General features: G+C 41.0%; 1 protein-coding gene across 2 annotated transcripts in view; it reads right to left on the bottom strand.

The window, feature by feature from the left end:
- The window catches only part of PLAAT1 (phospholipase A and acyltransferase 1), a 33,785-nt gene extending 26,189 nt beyond the window's left edge, over window positions 1-7,596 (bottom strand). For both annotated transcript variants that reach the window (XM_017873451.1, XM_017873450.1), the window contains exon 1: window positions 7,226-7,596. In XM_017873451.1, coding sequence (XP_017728940.1) covers window positions 7,226-7,507 — 282 coding nt within the window. In that variant the 5' untranslated portion in view covers window positions 7,508-7,596. The remainder of the gene's footprint in view (window positions 1-7,225) is intronic.
- Window positions 7,597-24,424: the final 16,828 nt, after the last annotated feature.

Below are 24,424 nucleotides of genomic sequence, written 5' to 3'. Positions count from 1 at the left end.
TGTTATTAGTATAAGATGTTTTATGTAAGTCTCCTAGTAACCACAAAGGAAAAATTCTTAGTAGATACACAAAAGATAAAAATAAAGAATTCAAAGCATACCACTACAAAAAATCATTAAATTGCAAAGGAAGCAAGCAAGAGAGGAAAACAGAAAACAAAAGATCTACAAATTAACCAGAAAACAACAAAACAGCAACAGTAAGTTCTTACCCACCAATAATTACTTTGAATGTAAGTGTATTAAATTCTCCAGTCAAAACATATTGAATGGTTCAATGGATTAAAAAAAAGACCCAACTATATGCTGCCTACAATAGATTAACTTCACCTCTCTTAACCTTTAACAACGCACATAGCCGACAATGAAGAGATGAAAAAAGATACTCCACACAAAAGGAAACCAACACAAAGTGGGAGTAGCTATACTTCTATCAGACAAAATAGACTGCAAGTGAAAAACTGCAGAAAGATATGAAAAGTTATTATCTAATGATGAAGGGGTCAATTCATAAAGAAAATATAACAATTATAAATATATATACACCCAATATCAAATCACTTAAATATATAAAGCAAGTATTAATAGATCTGATAAGAGACATGGACTGTAATACAATAACGTCCCACTTTCAACATTGGATAGATCTAGGCCAAAAATCAACAAGGAAATATTGAACTTGAACTATACATTAAGCCAAATGGACCTGACAAATATTTACAGAAAATTTCATGTAACAACAATTGAATATACATTTTTCTCAATTGACATGGAGTGTTCTTCAGGAGAGATCATATGTTAGATCACAAAGCAAATCTCAACAAATTTAAGAAGACAGAAATCCTATCAAGTATTTCTTCTGACCACAATGGCACAAACCTATAAATCAATAACAGGAGGAATCTTGGAAAACTCACAAATATGTGGAAATTAAATAACATGCCCCTGAACAACCAATGAGTCAAACAAAAAATTAAAAGGAAAATTTAAAAATATCTTGAGACAAAAAAAAAGGAAAAAACCCCAACAAAATCCAAAATGAAAAAGGAGACATTACAACTGATACTGATGCAGGATTTTTTACTCCTTAGCTCAGCTAGGTCTGGGCTCTTGTCTCATGACCAGAATAATTAGGTACGCAGACACCTGAAGAGTGACTGGATTAGAATTTATTAAGCAAAAGGAAAGTTCTCAGCAGAGAGAGGGGTCCTGAAAGCAGGTTGGTCATTGCCCCCTCACAGCTGAATACAAGGGCTTTATATATAACCTGATGAGGCTGAGTTCCCTATCTGTATAAGGCGTGAATTTCTGGTGGCTCCACATATTCCTCTAGTGTGCATGCGGGCCCTTAGTCTGCTGTGGGCATGTTTAGGCAAGTCCCCTGTGCAAGTTCCCTTATCTGCACAAAACATCAGGTGTAAGCACTTGTGGGGTGGGTCAGAGGTTCTCTGGGGATCCTTTACTTACTGTCTGCCTAAAGCAAGCTAACTCCTTTCAATATCCCAGAAATACAAAGGATCATAAAAGACTACAATGAACAGCTATACACCAACAAATTGGACAATACAGAAGAAATGGATGAATTCCTAGAAACATGCAACCCGACTAAATCAGGAAGAAACAAAAAATCTGAGTAGACCAGTAATAAATAAGGAGATTGAATTGTAGTAAACAATTTCCCACCAAAGGAAAGCCCAGGACCTGATGGCTTCACAGGTGAATCCCATTAAACATTCAAGAAGAAATACCAATCCTTCTTAAGCTCTTCCAAAAAATTATAAAGGAGGGACTACCTCAGAGCTTATTTTATGAGGCCAGTATTACCCTGACACCAAAGCCAGACAAGAACACCACAAGAAAACTACAGGCCAATATCCCTTATGAACAAAAATGCAAAGATCTTTAACAAAATACTAGCAAACTGCATTCAACAGTAAATTTAAAAGATCACTCACCATAATCAAGTGGGACTTATCTCTGGGATGCAAGGATGGTTGAACATATATAAATCAATAAATATGGGCCAGGCACTGTGGCTCACGCTTGTGATCCCAGCACTCTGGGAGGCTGAGGCAGATGGGTATCTTGAACCCAGGAGTTCCAGACCAGCCTAGGCAACATGGCTAAATCCCATCTCTATAAAAATACCAAAAGCTAACATGGTGGCATGTGCCTGTGGTCCTAACTACTTGAGAGGCTGACGTGAGAGGATAGCTTGAGCTCGGTGAGGGTGGAGGTTGCAGTGAGCCAAGATCACACCACTGCACCCCAGTCTGGGTGACAGAGTGAGACTCTGTCTCAAAAATAAAGAAATAAATACATAAATAAATATACCATATTAACAAAATGAAGGACAAAAACCACACAAGTATCTCAATAGATGCAGAAAAAACATCTGACAAAATTCAACACCCATACTACAAAACTCTCAAAAAATAGGCATAGAAAGAATGTACCTTAACACAACAAAGGCCATATATGACAAGCCCACAGACACCATCATGCTCAATGGTAAAAAGTTTGAAAGCTTTTCCTGTAAGATTAGAAAGACAACAATGATTCCCACTCTCACAGCTATTCAACATAGTCTGGAAGTCCTAGCTAGAGCAATTAGGCAAGAGGAAGAAATAAAAGGCATTCTTACAGGAATGGAAGAAGTGTATTTCTCTGTTTGTTGATGACATTAGGATTCTCCTTGCACGTGAATTTAGAGAAAACATTTGCAAACTGCACATTTGATAAGGGGCTAATATGAAAAATATATAAGGAATTCATATAACTCAATAGCAAGAAAAAGTCAATTAAAAACTGGGCAAAGTATCTGAACAGACCTTTTACAAATGAAGAGACACAAACAGCCAAAATATAGATGAAAAAAATGCTCAACATCTCTAATCATCAGGGAAACGCAATTTAAAGCCACAATTTGATACCACCTCATGCTTGTTAGAATGGCTATTACCAAAATGATGAATGATAACAAGTGTTGGTGAGGACGCAGAGAAAAGGAAACCCTTGTACATCGCTGGAGGGAATGTAAATTAGTTTAGCCATTTTGAAACAACAGTATGGAAGTTTCCTAAAAAACTAAAAGTAGAATTACCATATGATCCAGAAATCCTCCTTCTGGGTATATATCCAAATGAACTGAAGAGATAGCTATGTTGAGGAGATAATATGTTGAAGAGATAGCTGCACCCCCATGTTCATTTTAGCATTGTTCATAATAGTCAAGATACAGAGGCAACCTAAGTGTCTATTCATGGATAAACGGATTAAAAATGTGGTACATATACACAATGAAACAACTATACAGTCTTTTAAAAAAAGGAAATTCTGTCATTAGTAACAACATGGATGGAACTGAGAAACATTGTCCTAAGTGAAATAAGTCAGAAACATAAGAGAAATACAGTATGATCTCACTTACATGTGAAATCTAAAAACGCTGACCTCATAGAAACAGAGTACAGGGGTCATTACCAGAGGCTAGAGGGAAGAGAGAAAAATGAGGAAAGGGAAGAAGTGGATGATCAAAGGGTAAAAAGTTTCAGTTAGACTGAAGAAGTAAGTTTTAGTGATTTATTGCATTGCATGTTTACCACACATAATAATGTATTGCATACCTCAAGACTGTTAAAACACATTTTTAACATTCTTACCACCACAAAAAAGAATAAATTGGTGAGATGATGTATATCTGCTATGGTGTGAATGTTTGTCTCCTCCAAAATGCATGTTGAAACTGAATGCCTCATGTGGTAGTATTGAGAAGTGGGGCGAGCCTTGAAGAGGTGATTGGATCAGGAGAGCTCTGTCCTCATGAATGGATTCATCTATTCATGGATTATGGGATTAAGGAATTCATGGATTAAAGGGTTATCATGGGAAGGGAGCTAGTAGCTTTATTACAGGAAGAGAGGCCTAAGCTAGCAAGGTAGCACACTCAGCCCCCTTGTCATGCGATACTCTATACCACCTTGGGACTCTGCAGAGTCTCCACCAACAAGAAGGCTCTCACAAGAAGTGGTACCTTGACCTTGGATTTTTCAGCCTCCATGACTGTAAGAAATACATTAATTTTCTTTATAAATTGCTTAGTTTTGGGCATTCTGTTATAAATCTGTTATAACAGAAAATGAACTAATACATTAATTAGTTTATTTCTATAATGTATGGATAGATTAAAAGATCACATTGTACCCCATAAATATACATCACTGTCAATTAAAAAAAAAACAAAATATCATTACACATCAGAATAGCTAAAATAAAAAAGTGACAACATCAAATGTTGACGATGATGCAGAGTCATCATTGTCATTAACCGGATCATTCATTCACTGCTGGTGGGAATGTAAAATGGTGTAGCTACTCTGGAAGCAGTCTGGCAACTTCTTTAAAAGTTTAGCTTGTAACTACTATATAATCCATCAATTGTACTTCTAGGCATTTATCCCTGAGAATAAAGACAATGAAGACTTATATCTACCCAAAAACCTGCACACAAAAGCTTATAGCAGCTTTATTCATCATACTCCATTAAACACCCTTCAAAGGGTGGTTAAAAAAAACCACACGCAGGCCTACCATGGAACACTACTTAGGAATAAAGGAAAAAACTATTGACATATGCGACAACCGAATGTACCTCTAGAGAATTATACTCAGTGGAAAAAATAAAAACACACAATGCTAAAAGGTCATTTACTATGTGATTCCATTTTTACAACGTTCTTGAAATGATACAATTATTTAAAAAGATAGTGAACATACAGTGGTTGCTATGAGTTGAGGAAGTGGAGGAGGCAGTGGGAGGGACGTGGGTGTGGCTATAAAAGGCCAACATGTGGGATTCTAGTGGCGACAGGTTGTTCTGTTCGACTGTCAACAACTGTGAGCTGATTATTGTGGTGATCATTTTACAGATGAGGAAACTGAGACTCAGATGAGTTAAGTGCCAGACCTAAAGTTGCACAGGTAGTAAGCGACACAACTGGAATTCAATTTCAGGTGTCCCTTTTTATTCCAGAGTTCATGCTCTTTTTTATACCATTGATTAACATCATTAACCAAAGGAATTTCTACTAGGCAACATTTCATTTTTTCCCCCTTCTCAAATACTATTAGATGGAGCAGCTGCAAAAGCACACAAATACATATTTCATATAACACCACAGGAAGTTTTTAAGCATTCACATGCAGAACCAGAAGGTAATGTGAAGTGGAACCTCACTCCAGAATCCCTGCACCTTTCCTGTTGGGGAGTTTCCAGGTGAGGTTAGAATATCTCCAAGGTGCCCAGGCTCAGATTTTAGGCAAATATCTATAACCTGTCTGATTGGGTAAGTTGATTTACATGGACCACATTTACCAATTTCATTCAGGCAAATTGTGTAATGTAATGCTTCATAAGTATGAGAAAACACAGAACCAATTAAAGACACGTTTATAAAATACTCTACTACAATCTTTAAGGTAAAAAAGTTTCATTTAAGAGTCCATCTGCAAAGAATTGTTTATATATAGTTTATGAATAGTTTGTAAAATGATCACCACAATATATATTATGTTTATGAATAGTTTATAATAAAGAGTGGCATGAAGGTTAAGTCTGTAATCTTTGTGTAAGAAATCTCCCATTTCAACTGGCCAACTGGCAAAACAGGCTGCTGTCTTTATAGCTCTATGTTGGTCCCTGGGGATGCAGCAAAAGAAATAAACGTTCCCTGCCGATAGGGACAGGCTAATGAACGTCTGCTCATGCCTAAGAGGCCACCTAAGTTACAGGAACACGAAGAGCACTTTTTTAACAAGTACTCCCAAGAACGTTACTGGAAGTCTGAACCACAATAGCAGATGATCACAGGCTACCTCTAGTCCAAGGCTTCTAATTCGGTTTGGGCCTTTTCCCATTCCAGCTGTACTTTCCATCCATAATCCTACACTGAGATGTTTCCATGAAGCCCTGTATTCCCAGATTGGCTATTTCACAGACTCTCAGGACTGCAAAGATCCTTGGTCCTACACTCTCGCGCTACAAATGAGGGTTCCACTCCTTGGCCAAATTATCCGCTGCCACAGCACTGTCATGCTCTGCTTGGAATCTTCCAGGGCTTCCCACCACTGACTCCCCATCTTGGTCCCCTGCCCTAGAATCCTGGCATCCTTATTAATCCCTACATTTTAGGCAAACCAAACTATCCATTTTTCTTCACATTCAGTGTTTTGTTTTCTTTTTGTTAATACTGAACCTTCTACCCGGAATGCCCATTCCAAGTGCCCCAAATGACTCAATCTTTAAAAATCCAGGTCGGATACCACCTCCTCCCGCGCCCTCCTCCACTCCCCAGGTCGGATTGTCTTCCTCCGATCTGCTTTCTTCAGTTTCCACAGGCATCGTAGCTAATGGCCCATCCCCCTCCCATATCTGCCTCACCTACTGGTGTCTGGGGAACTGCCTCTTGTGGGCCATACGTTATGGAGGGATGCTTCCTGGTTTTCTCTATACCATGCGTCCAATCTTTTGGCTTCCCTGAGCCACACGGGAAGAACTGTCTTGGGCCACACATAAAATACACTAACACTAACTGTAGCTGATGAGAAAAAAAAAAAAAAAAAACAGGCGCAAAAAACATCTCATACTGTTTTAAGAACATTTACAAATCTGTGTTGGGCCGCACTCAAAGCTGTCCTGGGCCGCACACGGCTGCTGACAAGCTTGCTCTATACCTTCAGTCTCCGGTTACAGTGCCTCGCACAAGTAACTGAGGAGCAAACGTTCATTGAATGAAGGAATGAGGAACCCAAGCCCACAGAAAACATGAGTGACTTTTTCCAACACGAGTCATATGAATAGTCCCGAATGCCAAAGGAATCTCACCATCCAAGTTTCCAACATCTAATACAATAATAATTACTTGTATTATTATTCGTATTCACTTCAGTGAGGACAGTGGGTTTAAAAAGCCCTAAACAGATTGGGTTTCTAGTCCCAGCTCTGCCACTTAACAGCTGTGTAACCTAGGGCAGCAAGTCTCTCGCCCCGTGGACTCAGTTCCCCAGTCTGTGAAATACAGGAGGTTGGATAAGATCCCTTCCTCTCTAATCATGTCAACTTTCCCCACTTGCCAGTTGGTTAGAACATGGTTGGTTGCCGGGGCGCCTCGAGGTCCTCCCCACTCCGCCCAGCACACCTCACTCTTAAGCCGGGGTCTTCCCGCACCGGGAGGCAGCTGTGTGTGTCCTGGGGTCTCCCGTGGCCTCGCAGCTGCCGACCTTGCCGCTCATGGCCGCGGACGACTCCATCTGTACCCGGGAGAGAGCCGGGTGGCAGGCGCCGGCCACCACTCAGGGCCGTCCTCCAGGGCCAACGCCAGCACCAGCGCCGCCACGCTGAAACGGTCCCGGCGGCCCCTCCGCGGCTCGGGGACGCCCGCACGCCAGGGCGCCGACGCGCTGGGCCCGGCGTCCGGGCGCTGCCGAGCCTGCACGAGGCTCTAACCATCCGGGAGCCGCCCGCTCCGCCCAGGAGGCGGGGCAGAGTCGCCCCGGCTAGACCTCGCTTGGTCCCGAGCCCCGCTTCGCCCGCCCGACGGCCGGGGGCCTGCCTTTTAGTGCTCCCCGACGCAGCCGCCCCCGCGCGCGCACGCAACGCACACGCTCCAGCGCCGACGGTCAAAGCGCCGCGCCAGCGCCGCGTAACCAATTTTGCCGACCCCGGCCCCGCACCCTGGTCTTGGATGTTCCCGCAGCCAACTTTCACGGCACCAGGGGATGTGCTAGGCGCTGCGGTTATAAAGAGAATCGGTTTTGTTGAGCCCAGGAATGTTTGGATACACCCATCATGAATACACGCACTCTTCTAGCTCAACACAAATTCCCTTAAGGCCCAGGGGATCCTGGTACCTGCACCCCAAGAAAGCCTCTGGGTCTTTGAGTCAGCAAAGTGGCGGAGGACGGACTGGCCCTAAAACAACCTCACTGCAGACACACACCACATACCACACACACACACACACACACACACACACACACGCCAGATAGCCAACAGAGATTCCAGGATATGGCTGTGAGTTTAAAAATAAAGCTGGGGCAGGGAGAGTATCCTGTTTCTCGCTGCTAAAAAAAGAGAGGCCAGGAATACTAACCAGCTAAGTAAGGAAGCGTTGCAGACTAAATGAACTTATGGAGCACAGAACAGGACGTTGCTTCAACCTAGTAATAACTTAGATTTTTATTCTGATGTAAATGGAATCGCAGCTAAAAGGATTTTTTCCCACTTATTTGAAGGCTAAAATATCTCGCTAATTTTATGTATTTTGTCATAATGGGATAGCAACTACCTAAATATGCAACTTTTTTCATAAAGCTACTGGGTTGTGTTATGAAGGTTAAGGACGAATCTGAGTGATCTGAAATTTTGGGTCTGGATTGGCACCTTTGGAAACAGTACACAGAAGGACATTGAAAACGTGTAATTATTGACAGAGTGGAAACTAGAACACTTGAGAGGTTATAGCTTTTTTATGCATTAGTATTTTTCTTACATGTTCCTTAATATATATTCAGAGTTATAAGCTGAATCAGATATGCCTTTAAATACCCTTTTAATGTCTCAAAGAGAAGGCCATAAACATGCATTTGCTTTATGTTTCTCAACTATTTCAATTGAGTCATCGCTGTAGGAAGTAGTTCATGATTTTATACAGGAGAGTTATTGTGAGCATTTATAAAGCTATCCTGCTTATGAGCTAAATTTATTATGTTTGCTGGGTTAATCTGTTTTCTCTAATCAAACACTTAATCATCCAGTCTCCTCTCTGCGTTATGGATTCATGAATGTGAAGTGAGGAGAGTTGCTCAGTCAAGGTAAAATGATAAATTATCTTTTCATTTTCAGGGTATTTGTGATTAAATGCTTCATAATAGAATTAAAATGAAATAAATCTTGTAATTTTACGTCTAGATTCCTGCCAGGTATAGATAGTACACGTTTGGTTAAGAACAAATTCAATTCAATGCCTGAGTGGAATTTATAGGAGAACTGTAGAAAGCGTTGTAGTTCAGGAGAGTCCTGAGTTCTCTCTTCATTTCTCTGGATTGGAGAAAGAGTTGATCAATCGGTGTTACTCTATGGATGAACAGCAGAGAATTAAAATTTCCGTTTAGAAAGAATGAGGACTTTGCCTTGGGCAGTAATAGGCAAAGGCTGTCTGAATCTAGAGTTGTCATCTAGGACCTCAGGGGCTGTGATTGGAGCAGATGTTAAATTGCAATTGAATAAACAGTTCCTATTATTTTGGCCATTATAAATGAAGCCCTGTGTGGATGGCATTCTCTATTGCTGCCTAAAGAGTTGAAACATATTGAAATAAGCATAATGGAGATGACTTAGTCCTGTTTGTTGTTAAGTGAATAAAGTTCACATTCCAGAAAAAGCCCTATAAGGTGACAAAAATCACAATTTGCCTTTTAACACATGGAAACTAGAACCAGTTGGCATTGTGTGATATTAGACAGAGGCCTCAAACAGCCCTGTATGTTTTGCGCATATTTTACAATTAGCAAAGCACTTTGATTCTGTTGTCTCATTTGATCCTCACAGCAAACTTGTGACTGCTCAGGTCCTAGCAGTTGGTGTGAGGACTGAGATGTGGAGCTCTGTACTCCAGGTCTCCTGGGATAGAACTGAAGTCAGGCCTCTTAGGCAAGAGCTCTTCCTCTACCCAGACTCCCTCTTTTATCAGACAGCCAAAGAAAAGCCTTTTTAAATAGGTTTTCAAAACCACAAAAATGAAAGAGCTGCACAAATAACTGAAATATTTGCCAAGATAATGCAGAGATGGTTGGCTATGTTTTTTGTGAGCTAGTATGTAAGAGTTAAGACAATGATTCCAATAGTTCCAGCCTCAGCCCCCAAAATCTATGCTGTTAAAGTAAAAGCTTTTTTCTTGACTGGAATGTCCAGGCCACCTGTCTGCTCAGACTGGATTTTTTTCTGTACAAATTACTTAACCCTCTAATTCAATCTGCTTTGTATATTTTTGGTCAATATCATTGGAACTGAAAATCTGTTTGCTTACAGATTTTTCACATAGTGCACATCCAAGCTAGGTAATGTCTCTGCAACTGCTGCTTCCTGATGATTATATTCATTTGAAATGACGAAGCTTGGTAAATTAGGCTCAGCCAAGTCTGTGGAGCAGTCAAGGGACGAATGAAGAAAATAATAATGTAATGGAGGCTACACCAGAGACACAGAAATCTATCAGCATGTGGCCAGGAAGGAGGAACATGGCTATGTCTTCTATATAAGAAGTTGCCTGCATTCTTCTCAGAAAAAAGACAGTGGAAACGCCGTGAGTCATGAGTCTTGGGTTCTAAGCCTGGTTCTACCATTTGCCAGCTGTATGACAAGGGGCATGTTTGTTAAACCTCTGAGCCTCAGCTTATACATACACGAAACAGGAAAAATAATAACATAGCCTGCCATATTCATAGATTTGTGAAAAGGTCTTTTAAATATACAAAAGCTTAGTATGTATAAGAAAGATTAAATTTAAGCTATGGGTATAACACAAAATACACTTGAAAATTATTTTAAATTTCACCATATTTAGGAAAAGTGGCTAAATATAAACATATTCCTACTTCTGCATTTCCTATTTCTCTCTTTGCATTTTAAATTCAGAGCAAGTTATCTTATTAATTGTAACATTTAAATAATATACACATCTGTCATTTAAAAGTGGTACTGACAATGTACTTAAACCTTTATTGTCTTTTATTAGTCTAATAAATAAAAGTGCATGACCAAAAACAGGCTACAAATGTCAATGATTTCGGGGATTTTGCCCTACAGGAAAATCATACAGTGCGTTTGGGAAAAGGTAATTCTGACTTGTCCTCTACAAAATGCTAAATTTCTGCACAAAATCTGAAAGCACAGGTATTTACAGGATTCTTGGTGACAAGAAAAGTGATAGTAAATGTGCTTTAGCACTAAAATTCTTGTAACCATGGAAACCTGTGAAGTTCTGTAAGCACACACACAGCCTACAGTATTTATTGAGGAGCTAAGGCAGCGATCCGTGGGTTACTATGCTATGAAAAGCCGACAGATTGCTGAGAGCTGCTCCGCACAGGCATGGATGAGGTGGTTTTTCCCCTGCTACATGTCATTACAGAGAAATTCAGAAATCTCAGACATGACTGAGAAAAAAAAAATGTTTATTTATTTATATATACTTGTACCTTTCAGAATACAGTGTCCTTAAATCAGATTTGTAATCAGAAAAGCCTTGAAAAGTCATCCGCGTTTCCCTTTCCCACACATTTGTAGCCACAGTCAAAAACTCTGGTAGATTTTCCATGTGTGCAAAGAAAGATATTTCTTGAATGTTAGGAGAGAATGCCCCCAGGTTTTTCCAAACTGATTAATCCTGGCTATTTCAATATGTTTCTTATCAGTGTTTCCTAATGTATAATGATTTTGAAAGCAAAGAGCATAACGATATTTGGGGGAAAGAATCGCCTGCAAATATCTGAAGTGTTTATTTAACCACAGACTGATACTCTAATAAAATAAAGAAGTAATGCTATTTCATAAAGGCGTATTCATACAGCATTCTTTTATTAAAACATGCATCTCATCTCATTTAATCCTTACATCAATCTCAATGAGTATTACTATGTCCATGTTCTCTTCCATTGCCAAGTCCTAGATTCTTTCTCAAATCTTACTCTAAATTTTAATAACTTGGAAATGGTCTGCGTCTGGGTTGAAACACAGGTAAAATTATTGGGTTCTTAAAAGTACTTCATGTTTTATCCCCACAGTTTTCCTTTGAGTTTTGTTTTGTGTTTGGTCTTCTAAAGATGGACGGTTCAGTGTGATAGCCATTAGCCACATGTGATTGCTGAACAGTTAAAATGTGGCTAGGGGCTCACGTGAAACAATATTTGAATATATTGGTTTAAATAGCAAATGCTAATTTCACCTGCTTAAAAAATTGTTTTAATATGCTTACTAAAATATTTTAAAATATATGTGTGGCTAGCATTGTATTTCTACTAGACAGCACTGCTATTATCCAGAGCTTTCAAAAGGGGTCTCTTTTTTAAAATCGTTTAGTATATGCCAGACTTTCTCAGTCTTGCAACTGACTTCCCATACTTTTCACCAGAAACAATGAGATTAGTTCACACTGATTGTTTTCACCTAAAAGAAGTGCTTTCCATTATCTTCTTTTTATGGACCAGGTTTCTCTTCTTTTCTCCCATGCAATTCTCTGGCAAAATCCAAGTAAGCAAATCAACCTTGTTTTTTTGTTGTTTGTTTGGTGTTTTTTTTTTTTTTTTTTTTTTTTTTTTTTTAGCTCTCTGGGCCTCAATATTTGTTTATTCTAATGTATTTTAAATGGAGTTTAATAATTAAGTAAATTATGTAGATAACCCCTTGTGCAAGAGTTTGTAATGATCCAAGACTCTGGTGATTTAGTTTGAACTCATAAGACTGGGGGGAAAAAAGAGAGCACTTTAAAGAAATAATAGTTTGCTTCCAGTTGTATTCAGAATACTTTCAGCTGCAAGTAAGAGAAGACCACATTAATAGTGGCTTAAACAGCAGACGTTTATTTTTCTCATATATTCAGAAGTCTGAAGATAGGCCCTTGCTGGATTGATACCTTGCATCAAATCCCTCCAAAAAACTTGTTGGTTTAACCTTTAAAATATATTTAGAATCCAACCTTTCTGCCTACCTCCATCACTTCCCCTTGTGTCCAGAAACTTCTTTTCGTAACGTTTTTCTAGCCTATTTGTCTGTTTTCTTCCTTGTTCTCATTTAACATTTTCTATATCCAGCAGCCAGAAAGGTTCCGTTAAAATTTTATAGCATGGGCTGGGCACTGTGGCTCACACCTGTAATCCCAGCACTTTGGAAGGCCAAGGTGGGTAGATCACCTGAGGTCAGGAGTTCGATACCAGCCTGACCAACATGGTGAAACCCTGTCTCTACTAAATACAAAAAATTAGCCAGGCGTGGTAGCATGCGTCTGTAATCCCAGCTACTTGGGAGGCTGAGGCAGGACAATTGCTTGAACCCAGAAGGCAGAGGTTGCAGTGAGCCGAGATTGTGCCATTCCACTCCAGCCTGGGCAACAGGAGCCTCACCCTGTCTCAAAAAAAAAAAAAAAAAGTTTAACATGTTGCTCCCCTGCTCAAAATCTTCCGGTAATTTCTTATGTCTCTCAAAATAAAATCTAAAGTCATTACTATAGCTTCCAGGCCTCTAGAAGATCTGAACCTTGGGGAACTCTCTAATCTCATTTCCTTCATTTTCCCTGTTGTTCACTCAGTTCTTGCCACTCTAGTCTTCTTGCTACTTCTTGAATATGCTGAGCCGCGCCTTCCTTCAGGGCCTTTGCATATGCCGTATCCTCTTCCTGGAGCACTCTGGCCCCTCTCCAATATCTGCATGATTTACTCTCTCAATTTCTTTATGTCTCTTGTCAAATGTGATTTTATCAGTTAGATATTCCTTTATAAACCTGTATAAAATATCACCCCATCACTTTTCAGCTGTCTTGCGCTGCTTCATTATTTTAACCATAGCTCTAAACTCTACCTGATATATATTTATTGCTTGCTCCCTATTAAAATGTAAGCTCCCTGAAAACAGGGGCATTATTTTTTTTTTTTTTTTTTTTTTTTTTTTTTTTTTTTTTTGACCGTCGCCCAGGCTGGAGTGCAGTGGCGGAATCTTGGCTCACTGCAAGCTCCGCCTCCCGGGTTAACACCATTCTCCTGCCTCAGCCTCCCCAGTAGCTGGGACTACAGGCGCCCGCCACCTCGCCCGGCTAGTTTTTTTGTATTTTTTTAGTAGAGACGGGGTTTCACCGGGTTAGCTAGGATGGTCTCGATCTCCTGACCTCGTGATCTGCCCGTCTCGGCCTCCCAAAGTGCTGGGATTTATTTTTACATTTGAATTCCTAGCACTAGTGCAGTGCGTGGAATGTAATAAGCATCCAATAGCTAGTTGTTGAATGAATACTTCAGCACCTGGAGGATATCAAGTGCTTCTGTCAGTGTCCCTTGATCTTCTTCTCCTTGCTTCCAGGTGGCTGCTACAGCTCCCACCATCACGTCTTCATACAATCCCCTTCAGAAATAAGAAGCAGTGGTTTTGGGAGCCGAAAGCCTGAGGGTCGGGACCAACTCAGCATTCCACTGGAGGCTATATGATCAAACAGCAAACTGTTTATCATGAATGCAGAATGTGGGCAAACTCACTTCTGCTCCTGCCGCTAGAAGGTATGCTGAGGGCAGTCACTCCCTGGCGCCACGCTCCTTGAGGTTATCTACTGGAACATCTGGAGCCTACTGAACAAAAAGCCTTTTCCTCCAGTACTTTCCTCTTAACAGGGAGACAAATAGCTTCCTGAGAATCTTCTATCAGACTTCTCTTTACATTTTCTTGATTAGAACTAGGTCATACAGGTGGATAGGAGGAAGAAGCTCTTCTGTTGTATTGTACAGTAGGGCAACTATGGTTAACAATATTGTAGTTATATTTTAAATGTGTATTGTAAATATTTTTTTAAATGTGTATATTTTTAAATGGCTACAAAAGAGGATTTTGAATGTTTTCATCACAAAGAAATGATAAATTCCCTGATTTGATTATTACACAGTGTAATACATCAATCACAAGTGAAGGCATGTATTTCAGGCCTGACATGTGGGTCACTAGGCAAGAAAGCAACCTGTACAGGACTCCAGGGTAGAGAGAGAGGAAGTAAAAGACCCTCTTTACCTTGTAATTTCACATATTTTGTGTCCCATGATTCCAATTTTCTGGCCCAAAAGAAAATAATGACTCAGAATCCAGAGTCCTAGAATTAGAGGTTGTGAAAGCTTGGACCTTAAGACATAGATGCTTGCCCTACCCAACCGTCAGGTAAGCTCTGCATTGTGTGATCATACAGATATTGTGTAATGCTACTGTTTTCTCCTATAACTATTTAAAGTGAAAAGAGAACTTTCCACATTTTGTAATGACATGGTGACATATGAGACAGCCATCTTAAAATGAATTACATTTGAATACTTAGTCACTCAGATATCTTTTGCAAAAAAGCTTGAATGAGAAACAGGTGAGATAGGATTCATTAAAATCACCACTGGCCATGAAATCATTTGTCAAATGCAGCATCTAGGATAGGGACGCACCTGTTCACATATAATGCATCGTAGTATTGAAATGGCAGGTTCTCCAATCCATTAGAAAATGGCTTCCAGTTCTTTCTGTTAAATTATCAAAAAAAGAAGAGCTTGACCATGAAAAGTGAACACATTGACCTTGAGATACTTTTATTTTCAACCAAATTATTATAGTTGCCATGGACAAACTCTTGACTGGGATGTGCCCTAAGAAGTAAGCAGGACTGACTGCCTGGTTTTATATTCCAGCCTTGCCATGTGTAGAAGTGTGATGTTGGCAGATTACTTAGCCTCTCTGTTCTCCTGTTTTCCCATCACCTCCTATGAAGACCTACCTCTTTAGGTTAATGTGAGGATTAAGCAACTTAATAAATAATAAATACTTACAATAATGCCTGGAAAATGCTATGTAAGTGTCACTATTATTAGTTCTACCCAAGTCGAAATGTGATCATTGGGTAGAAACTTGGAAGAATATGGTGGAAATAAATTTTGGACAAAGTAGATTTAAGGATATAGGGGGAACAAATATTTCATTTATAAGTAAAAAAGAATTGCAAACCTATTAATAAGAAATTGTAGCATGATATTTATTTCAAAAGATGTAAAAGACATTGCCTCGTATGAAATGGATCACCGCTGTCCATTTCTCTGTGGCTTGGACTATTGAAAAAAGAGAGAGAGGCCGGGCGCGGTGGCTCAAGCCTGTAATCCCAGCACTTTGGGAGGCCGAGACGGGCGGATCACGAGGTCAGGAGATCGAGACCATCCTGGCTAACACGGTGAAACCCCGTCTCTACTAAAAAATACAAAAAACTAGCCGGGTGAGGTGGCGGGCGCCTGTAGTCCCAGCTACTGGGAGGCTGAGGCAGGAGAATGGCGTAAACCCGGGAGGCGGAGCTTGCAGTGAGCTGAGATCTGGCCACTGCACTCCAGCCCGGGCGACAGAGCGAGACTCCGTCTCAAAAAAAAAAAAAAGAAAAAAAGAAAAAAGAGAGAGAGAGAAACCAAGTGACCTTTTTTCTCTGCCTGAACATTGATTCCTTTAGGACCTTAGAGCCAGTTGAACCAGTGCCTTCTAGGCTGGCTAGAACAGCCTCCGTCCTTTATTTTTTTTTTTTTAGCAGATAACTAATCTTTACTCTTCCTAGGGCTGCCCCAAGCTCAGCTTCTTAATGTTAAACTTTGAGTAGTGATGCTGTTCCCTGTGGCTTATTGTTATAAGAAATGTCAAGAATCCTTGGGCTACTGATTCTCAGTATCTGTCTAATCCAGCTAACTAACACTTGGAAGCTTAGAGCCAGAGCCTGGAATTTCGTCTATAAAGCACAGTGAGGTTATCTGGGGCAAACTGGCCTGTGATGGACCTGAAGGCAAAGACATGCCTGAACGTGCTGTGGCTCCATGGTATGGCTGCAGCACAGCAGCCTCCCCACGTTTGCGTGAGGGACTTTGCAGCGTGCCCCAGGACTCTTGGGATCACTTTTATTGACTGTGTCATGGAACTAACGTGGTGTCTCATGAATATACAGGTTGGCCATTTGAGGTAACTCCTGGGCTGGTTGGAAATAGTACTGATATCTCCGGAGTGCCTGAAAACTACTGGAAAAATACATGAAAGAATAGAAGCAAGTTTAAGGGAAAGGAAATATAAAAAAAGAAAAAGAAAAAAGCCCCACTACGAGCAAAGTGTTCATTTTCTTGCTGAGTTACTTTTTCTGCCCACCCCACACCACGCTTCCCATTTCAACCTCCACCTGACCACCAGAAGTTTCTAACACTGATCTGATCATGTCACTCCTCTGATTAAACCCTTCTCTAGCACCTGTAAGTTGAAGTGTAAATTTGTCAGACCTTCATTTTGACGTGGATATCAGGTACCCATTATACCTTGCAGGCTTCATCTCCTGTCTCCACCTCCCTGTCTGACCCAACCAGCCCCAGTCCCTATACCATATGTTCTAGCCACATTGAACTACTTAAAATTCCCTGAGCATGACAGGTGGCATCTTGTCTCCATGTCCGTTATGCCCTTACGCCTCCTGTTTCAGTGGTAAATGCTCCTAGATTTTAAGGCCTAGTTCAAACCACTCCAAAAATGAAGCAGCATTTCCCCCTTCTTTTTTCTCATTGTGTTTCTTTCAGAACTTTCTAACATAATGTTTACTATTGATGCTTTTCTCTTTCCTCCAGTAGACTGTAAACTCCTCAGTATCAAGCCTAGATATTATTCACATTTCTGTTCATAATACCTAACTCGGAACTGCAGGTGTATGCAGTCATAGAGGAATAAAAAAATGAACAAGCTCGCCTCTCTGTCATTTTCTATCCCCCTTTATTATTGTTCTCACCAGGGAGTCATTTTGCTAATCACAAGTGGCAGTTCTCACTACTCTGATACTGCATCCCTGCAAGACCTCAGATATGAATGAAAGTAAGGTGCATCTCAGTGACTCCTCGAGAGTAAATGAAGGATTATCTATGGAAGCTCCTAACACAAAATTATAACCTTATAAAAACAGCTGCCCTGCCTCACCTGCTATCGTCACTGCTGTTCCAGAAGCTGCTAGCAAATTCAGCTTTCTGATAACTCAGAAGCTATTCAGCAGTCTCCCTGCTGATTTGCTTTCTGGTGGAGCTGAATAGAAACCAGCTTGTCGTCAGAAGGCCTGAATTCTAGTCTTGGCTCTGTGGTTGAAATTCATATGACTTCCTATAGGAACTGAGTCTGTTTCCTTGTGTGCAAAATACGGAAAACAATCCTTTCTGCTGTTCTGCTGACCTTACTGGATTCTTATGAAATTCAGAGGATGTGAAGAACTTGAAATAACTTTATGAAATAGAAAATTCACCAGAGGCACAGAGAGTTATAATATAATATTGTTTATATCTTAACCCTGCTGGTCTGTTTTCCTCAGGAAGGTCAAATTAAATAAAGTGCCTGAAATACAGGCCCTTATTTATTCAGCAATTATCAAGTTGACTCCAATGCCTGAGACCTGTTTTATAATGCAAGTGAAAGACCAACCTCTACCACCAGTAACCTGGAACCTTTCCTACACTGTCCCTATTCAAAGCACATTGACCAGTTGTCACCATTGGTAGCATTTATTTGTGAGGCCACATGTCCAGACTCAGTTTAGCTACATGGAACCTGGGCATTGACTACAAGGCAAATAAAAGCCATGTGTACAAATATCTGTGCACCTATTAGAGAGGTGACTCACTAACCTGCATGGACAATCCTGGTTATATCTTTAGAGCAATGGTGTGGCTCTGTGTTATTAGACATACAAAAGGACATATAATCTTATTCTGCTTAGAATAGAATGATAAATCTGTTTTGGTAGAAGTCTTTAAAAGCCTTTTTTATAAATAACAAGGAAAGCTGTTGTAGAGAGTAATAACAGCTAACTCCTACAGAATGGTCACTATATACTAGGGACAATCCTTAACAATTGTCCTGCATTCTCTTAACCCGCACCAATCCTTTGAGGAAGGTTCTCTTGACAGCTGTATTTTACAGTTGAGAAAAATGAAGTCACAATGCTTGAGCATGCAGAGACTGACTCCACAACCTGGATGCCTAACGCTCAGCCAGGTCCCGGCCTTTGTGAGGTCCAGTAGCAACTAAAATTTCTCTTCGGATTATTGAGAGAGAGATTTGGGTAAAAAGTGTCAGGTATACATTTTACTCTGCATGGTTTCTCTGTACACTCAACTTCAATAGATTGAGGTGGGAGGAAGCAGGGGTATGGATGATTATTTTTCACATTGTGTTTGTAGTAGGTAACTGCCCAAGCAAAAGGCTTTCTCTGCTTCTTTCTCCACTTTTACTGGAACTGGCAACGTGCACATCTGAAACTTGTGTTTACCAACTTCCTCTAATGCTATGTGTGATTGTGAGACTATGTTTTAAGCAATAAGATGAAAATGGAAGCATTACCGTAGAATAATTTTGTGGTATTGAAATAGGAGAGTTCCCTGATTTCCTCTCACAAGACGTGCACCAGGGGTGCGACTCACCTGTTTGTGTCATCCCACAGCTCAAACACCTAGGGGAAGCATGCAGACGGGCAGGTGCAGAGGCCAGGATAAGTGCTTTGGGCTCTCGGCCCTGCTGTAGTGTCTAGGGCTGGGTGCTGCAACCCCAGTGTTACAAAGCTCTTTCAGCTTTGCCATCTGCAGACGGCTTGAGTGTTAATCAGCTCAGTGGACCCTCTGCCTTATCGTAAGGGCAAAGGGCCAGTGTGACAGCCTTCTGTGTCCTGAGCTCTTGCCCAGTGTCCCAGAAGAATCGTATCACACACGGGCTCAAAGGATGACTGCAAGATTTTATTGAGTGCTGGAGGTGGCTCTCAATGAGATGGATGGGGAGCCGGCAGCGGGGATGGAGTGGGAAGGTGATCTTCCCCTGGAGTCAGGACACCCAGCAGCTGGACTCTTCTCCAACTGCCCCCAGCTGAGCTCCCCTCGGCATCGAGATGTTCCTCCTCTTCTCTCTTTCTCTGCCACGTTGTTCTGCCATCACTGGTCTGCTGGTCTGCTGATCTACTCTGAAGCTTGAGGTTTGGAGTTTATATAGGGGCAGGATAGGGGGTGTGGCAGGCCAAAAGGCAACTGTTCGGGCATGAAAACAGAAATACCTGTTCTTATTTAGGGCTCCAGGTATCTAGGCTTGAGGCTGGGGCCCTTGCCAGGGAACTGCCCTCTTCTACCCAGGATGTCCCTGTCCTGTCTGTATCAGTGTTTACAGAAAAGGGAGTTGACGCAGCTGAGAGGAATATCCTTCTTTCCTCCTGCTTCTTCATTTCTGTTGCGTGACACACAAACACGAAGGCAGAGCTCTGGTACTTGTATTGGACCATGAAGTGACCTTATGCAGAGAGAGAGAAAAAGCCTGAGTTCCTAATTATTTTTTTGGAGTATTCATGTCAGCACTGCTACCCACTTTACCTTCTTTTATGCTAGAAGAATAAATCCTGAGAGTTTAAGTAAATGCTATTTTGGTTTTCCTCTTACATGGAACTACAACTAATCCTAATTGATATGAAGATTACCTGGTTTGGCCTCTGTTTCAGAGACATTTCACTGAGGATTAGCATTTCAACTACAGGGAAGTTGCAAACTTAATCCTGTTCACTTTGCTTACTTTGCAATAAAACTGAGAAGAAAATTTTAGTCAGAATAAAAGGCTGAATTTACTGATTAAAATAAAATCTGGAGGTTTCTTTCTTTTTCTAGCCCAAGTTAAAATAACTAGTCAAGAACTAATTGGATTTGAATCCTAAAAAGAGAAAGAAAGACAGCCCTTTTCATATTCTGTACTCACAGGGTAGTGTTGTAGAAAAAATCCAGGTTCTTGTCACACAACCTGGATAATGTAGGCTTGTGGACACATTGTAGGATGAGTGGGACAGCGTTTATTGGGTGAAAAAAAAAAAAGGGAAGCAGGAACCCTCAGCAAAGTGAGATAGAGTCCTGCTAGCAGGTGTCTCGCCTCACAGATTGAATCCCAGGTTGTCACGTAGGAACAGGAGAGGCAGGCTCCTCGCCCCTGCAAACAGCACAAACTTCTGGAGGCTCCAGTCCGTCTTCCCAGTGCGCAGGCCGGTCAGAGATTCTCCAGCGACCCCTTTTTACTTGGCTGTCTCAGTAGGAGTTTCGTCCTTCCTTAGATAACAGGTATTTTCTATTCTATTGTTGTAAATTATGCAAATTGCCCACGGTGAGCCTAGTTATGTAAATCGATTACTGCTGGCCGATAGTCAAACTGGAATTTGCCTGGGTCTAGGATAACTTATGAAATTATAAAACTCAAGTACATTTCTGAGGTATCTCTAACTTTTGTTTCAGAACACTGTGAAATATATCCATTAACAAGTGCTTTGAGGAGACTGATTTCTGGCACAGTAGTATGAGAAGCTCCAGGAAACTGTTTCCCAAAAAATCTTACAAAAATTATTTTTTAAAAGACAAAACAAACTTTTGAAGCCTCTCTGGAAACGGTCATAAGGGTAAATAGCAAATGATGAAACATCTATAACATATAGTAAGAAAGATGAGAGTCTGTGGTAGCTGAACAAAGATTACTTTTTTCCTTTTCCCTCCAAGCTAAGCCAGGTGGAGATTTCTGCAACCAAGAACACAGAGCCCCTTCTCCCTTTTGCTCCCAGCTAGAGAGCTTCTTCCAGAGAGAAGCAGGAATTTATCATTCTGCCATCAGCTGCTCATTGCTGAGCTTAAATCCCAAGTTGGTGTGATCGCGTGGAGGCTCCATTTCTCCACCCAATTTCCACTCATGGATCTGAGACTCTACCTTGAGTGTGATATGCTTAAAATACTGCAGCCCCCTAAAAGCCCTCTGCTAGTGAGGTGCTAGTTTCACACTAAAAGTGACAAACCTAGAGGACCCCAGACTATTGAATCTCTTCCCCTTCCACTTAGCTCTCAGCTTCTAGAGTGGAGTGTCACTCAGAAAAGAGCTTGCCATTGTCCCCACCTCCATGTCCAGAGCCCTGGCTCAGAGGTTTTGCCTGGGAGAAGAAGCCGGCCATAAAACAGATCACGCCTAATCTCTTCCCTAAAACTGACTTTAGGTGCAATGATATGTGGAAAAGTTTAGGGCCACTCTGCAGATAGTAGAGGTTGGAGTAATAGAAAGTTGGGAGGAGATCCGTGGGTCTAATGAAGATACAGCCTAGACTGTAAGCCAGCTACTTTGCAGGAGAGAGCCAGGGAATAGGGCAGCTGGGAGGAACATTTCTAGAGTTAGGACAAATATCAGACTTTTACCTCAGAAATGGTTCTGTCAAGGGAACTGAAAGTTGATTAGACTGGTTTGAGGAAGAATTTATCCTCAGGGCATTATTGAAAACAATAGAACTCTCAATGGGCAAGTAACAGCTAGAAGGTCAGTAGAGATTAACAGCTGGATATGGTCAGGAAAAGAGTAGAAGGGCCCTGCAAGTGCCACTGTTGTCCGAGGGCGAATGTGAACATAGACCAAGTTCCATCTCCCTGAGCACAAATATCAGAGGCTGAACACTATGGAGCTGACAGGCTAGATTTTTTTTTTCTTTTTTTTTGAGACGGAGTCTCGCTCTGTCGCCCGGGCTGGAGTGCAGTGGCCGGATCTCAGCTCACTGCAAGCTCCGCCTCCCGGGTTTACGCCATTCTCCTGCCTCAGCCTCCCGAGTAGCTGGGACTACAGGCGCCCGCCACCTCGCCCGGCTAGTTTTTTGTATTTTAGTAGAGACGGGGTTTCACCGTGTTAGCCAGGATGGTCTTGATCTCCTGACCTTGTGATTCGCCCGTCTCGGCCTCCCAAAGTGCTGGGATTACAGGCTTGAGCCACCGCGCCCGGCCGACAGGCTAGATTTAACTAAACCTCGGGAGTCACTCAACAGATAAACAAATAAATACTAATTAGAAGCCCCAGAGTCCTGGCAGTACCCAGAATTGCTACGATATATTATCTAAAGTGTTCAGTTTCTAATAAAACATCACAAGGCATGAAAAGAAACAGAAAACTATGATACACCTAAATAAAAGAAGGCAAGAGAAACTGCCTTTCAGAGTGACCAGATGTTGTAACTGCCCAAAGGGTTCACCTTGCCCTCTGCCTAGACAGAGCTGATTTATCAAGACAGGGAATTGCAGTAGAGAAAGAGTAATTCACTCAGAGCTGGCTGTGCTGGAGACTGGAGTTTTATTATTACTCAAATCAGTCTCCCCGAAAACTCAGGATCAGAGTTTTTTAGGATAATATGGTGGGTAGGGGGCCGGTGAATCAGGAGTGCTGACTGCTGGGTTCCGGGATGAAATAGGGAGTCGAAGCCGTTCTCTTCTACTGAGTTAGTTCCTGGGAGGGGGCCATAGAACTGGCTGGCAGGTCCAGGTGGGGCTATCAGGTTGTTAGAAATGCAAAAACCTGAAAAGACATCTCCAAAGGCCGATCTTAGGTTCACAAGTGTTACCTCGAAGAGAAACTGGGGAGGCTGCAAATCTTATGACCTCTGGAATAATGCCTGGTGATATTTAGAATTCCAGCTTCTCTCATCTTGACTTGGTGGCTGCTGGCCTTTCATTTGTTTTGCAAGAACAGTTTAGCCTTTTGGGAAGGGCCGTTATATAAACTGTATACTAAATTCCTTTCCAAAGCTAGTTTGGCCTATGCCCAGGAATGGACAAGGACAGTTTAGAGGTTAGAAGCAAGATGAGGTCGGCTAGATCTGATATTGTTCACTGTCATAATTTTCTCAGTTATGATTTTTGCAAAGTCGGTTTCAATGTCAGACTAACAGAAAATGATCTTAAAGCAGTTATCACAAATATATTCACAGAACTAAAGGGAAGCATAATTAAAGAAATAAAGGAAGGCATGATGACAATATATCAAGTAGAGACACCACTAAAGACATACCAGTTACTAGAAATAACCAAATGAAAATTCTGAGGTTGAAAAGTTCATAATTGCAATAAAAATAACTAGATGGGTTCAACAGTAGATTTTATCTGGCAGAACAAAGTACTGGTGAAGGAAATTGAGAAATTATAAAAGAAACTATAAATGCATGTTTTTCCTCTTTCTTCTGCTAATAGATTTAAAAAGCAATTGTATAAAATAATATATATATATCAGCTAGGTGTGGTAGCTCACACCTGTAATCCTAGCACTTTGGGAGGCCGAGGTAGGCAGATCACCTGAGGTCAGGAGTTCAAGACCATCCTGGCCAATATGGTAAAACCCTGACTCCACTAAAAAGAAAAAAATTAAGCAGGTGTGGTGGTGCACACCCGTAGTCCCAGGTGCTCAGGAGGCTGAGACAGGAGAATCGCTTGGATCCGGGAGGCAGAGGTTGCAATGAGCCAAGATTTTGTCACTGCACTCCAGCCTGGGAGACAGAGCAAGACTCCCTCTCAACATAAAATATAAATATAATATTATTTTATTATAAATAAATATTATTTTATTTATTATTTTAAAAATAAATAATAATAATAACATGTATCTAATGTATTTTGGAGACTATAACAATCATATAGAAATGTAATGCATGTAATATATTTGCCAATAAGAGAACAAAGAAGATGAATGGGAGCAAAACTGTATTGCCTAAGGAAATAGATAGTAAATTAAAATTATAATATATTGTCAGGTTTTTAACATTACTAGATATGTATGACAATACCACAA

This window comes from Rhinopithecus bieti, unplaced genomic scaffold (genome assembly GCF_001698545.2).
Source record: "Rhinopithecus bieti isolate Rb0 unplaced genomic scaffold, ASM169854v2 scaffold_5626, whole genome shotgun sequence".
NCBI classification, from domain to species: Eukaryota; Metazoa; Chordata; class Mammalia; order Primates; family Cercopithecidae; genus Rhinopithecus; species Rhinopithecus bieti.
Note: the sequence above shows the minus strand (reverse complement) of the source record. Positions and strands in the feature narration are given on the sequence as shown.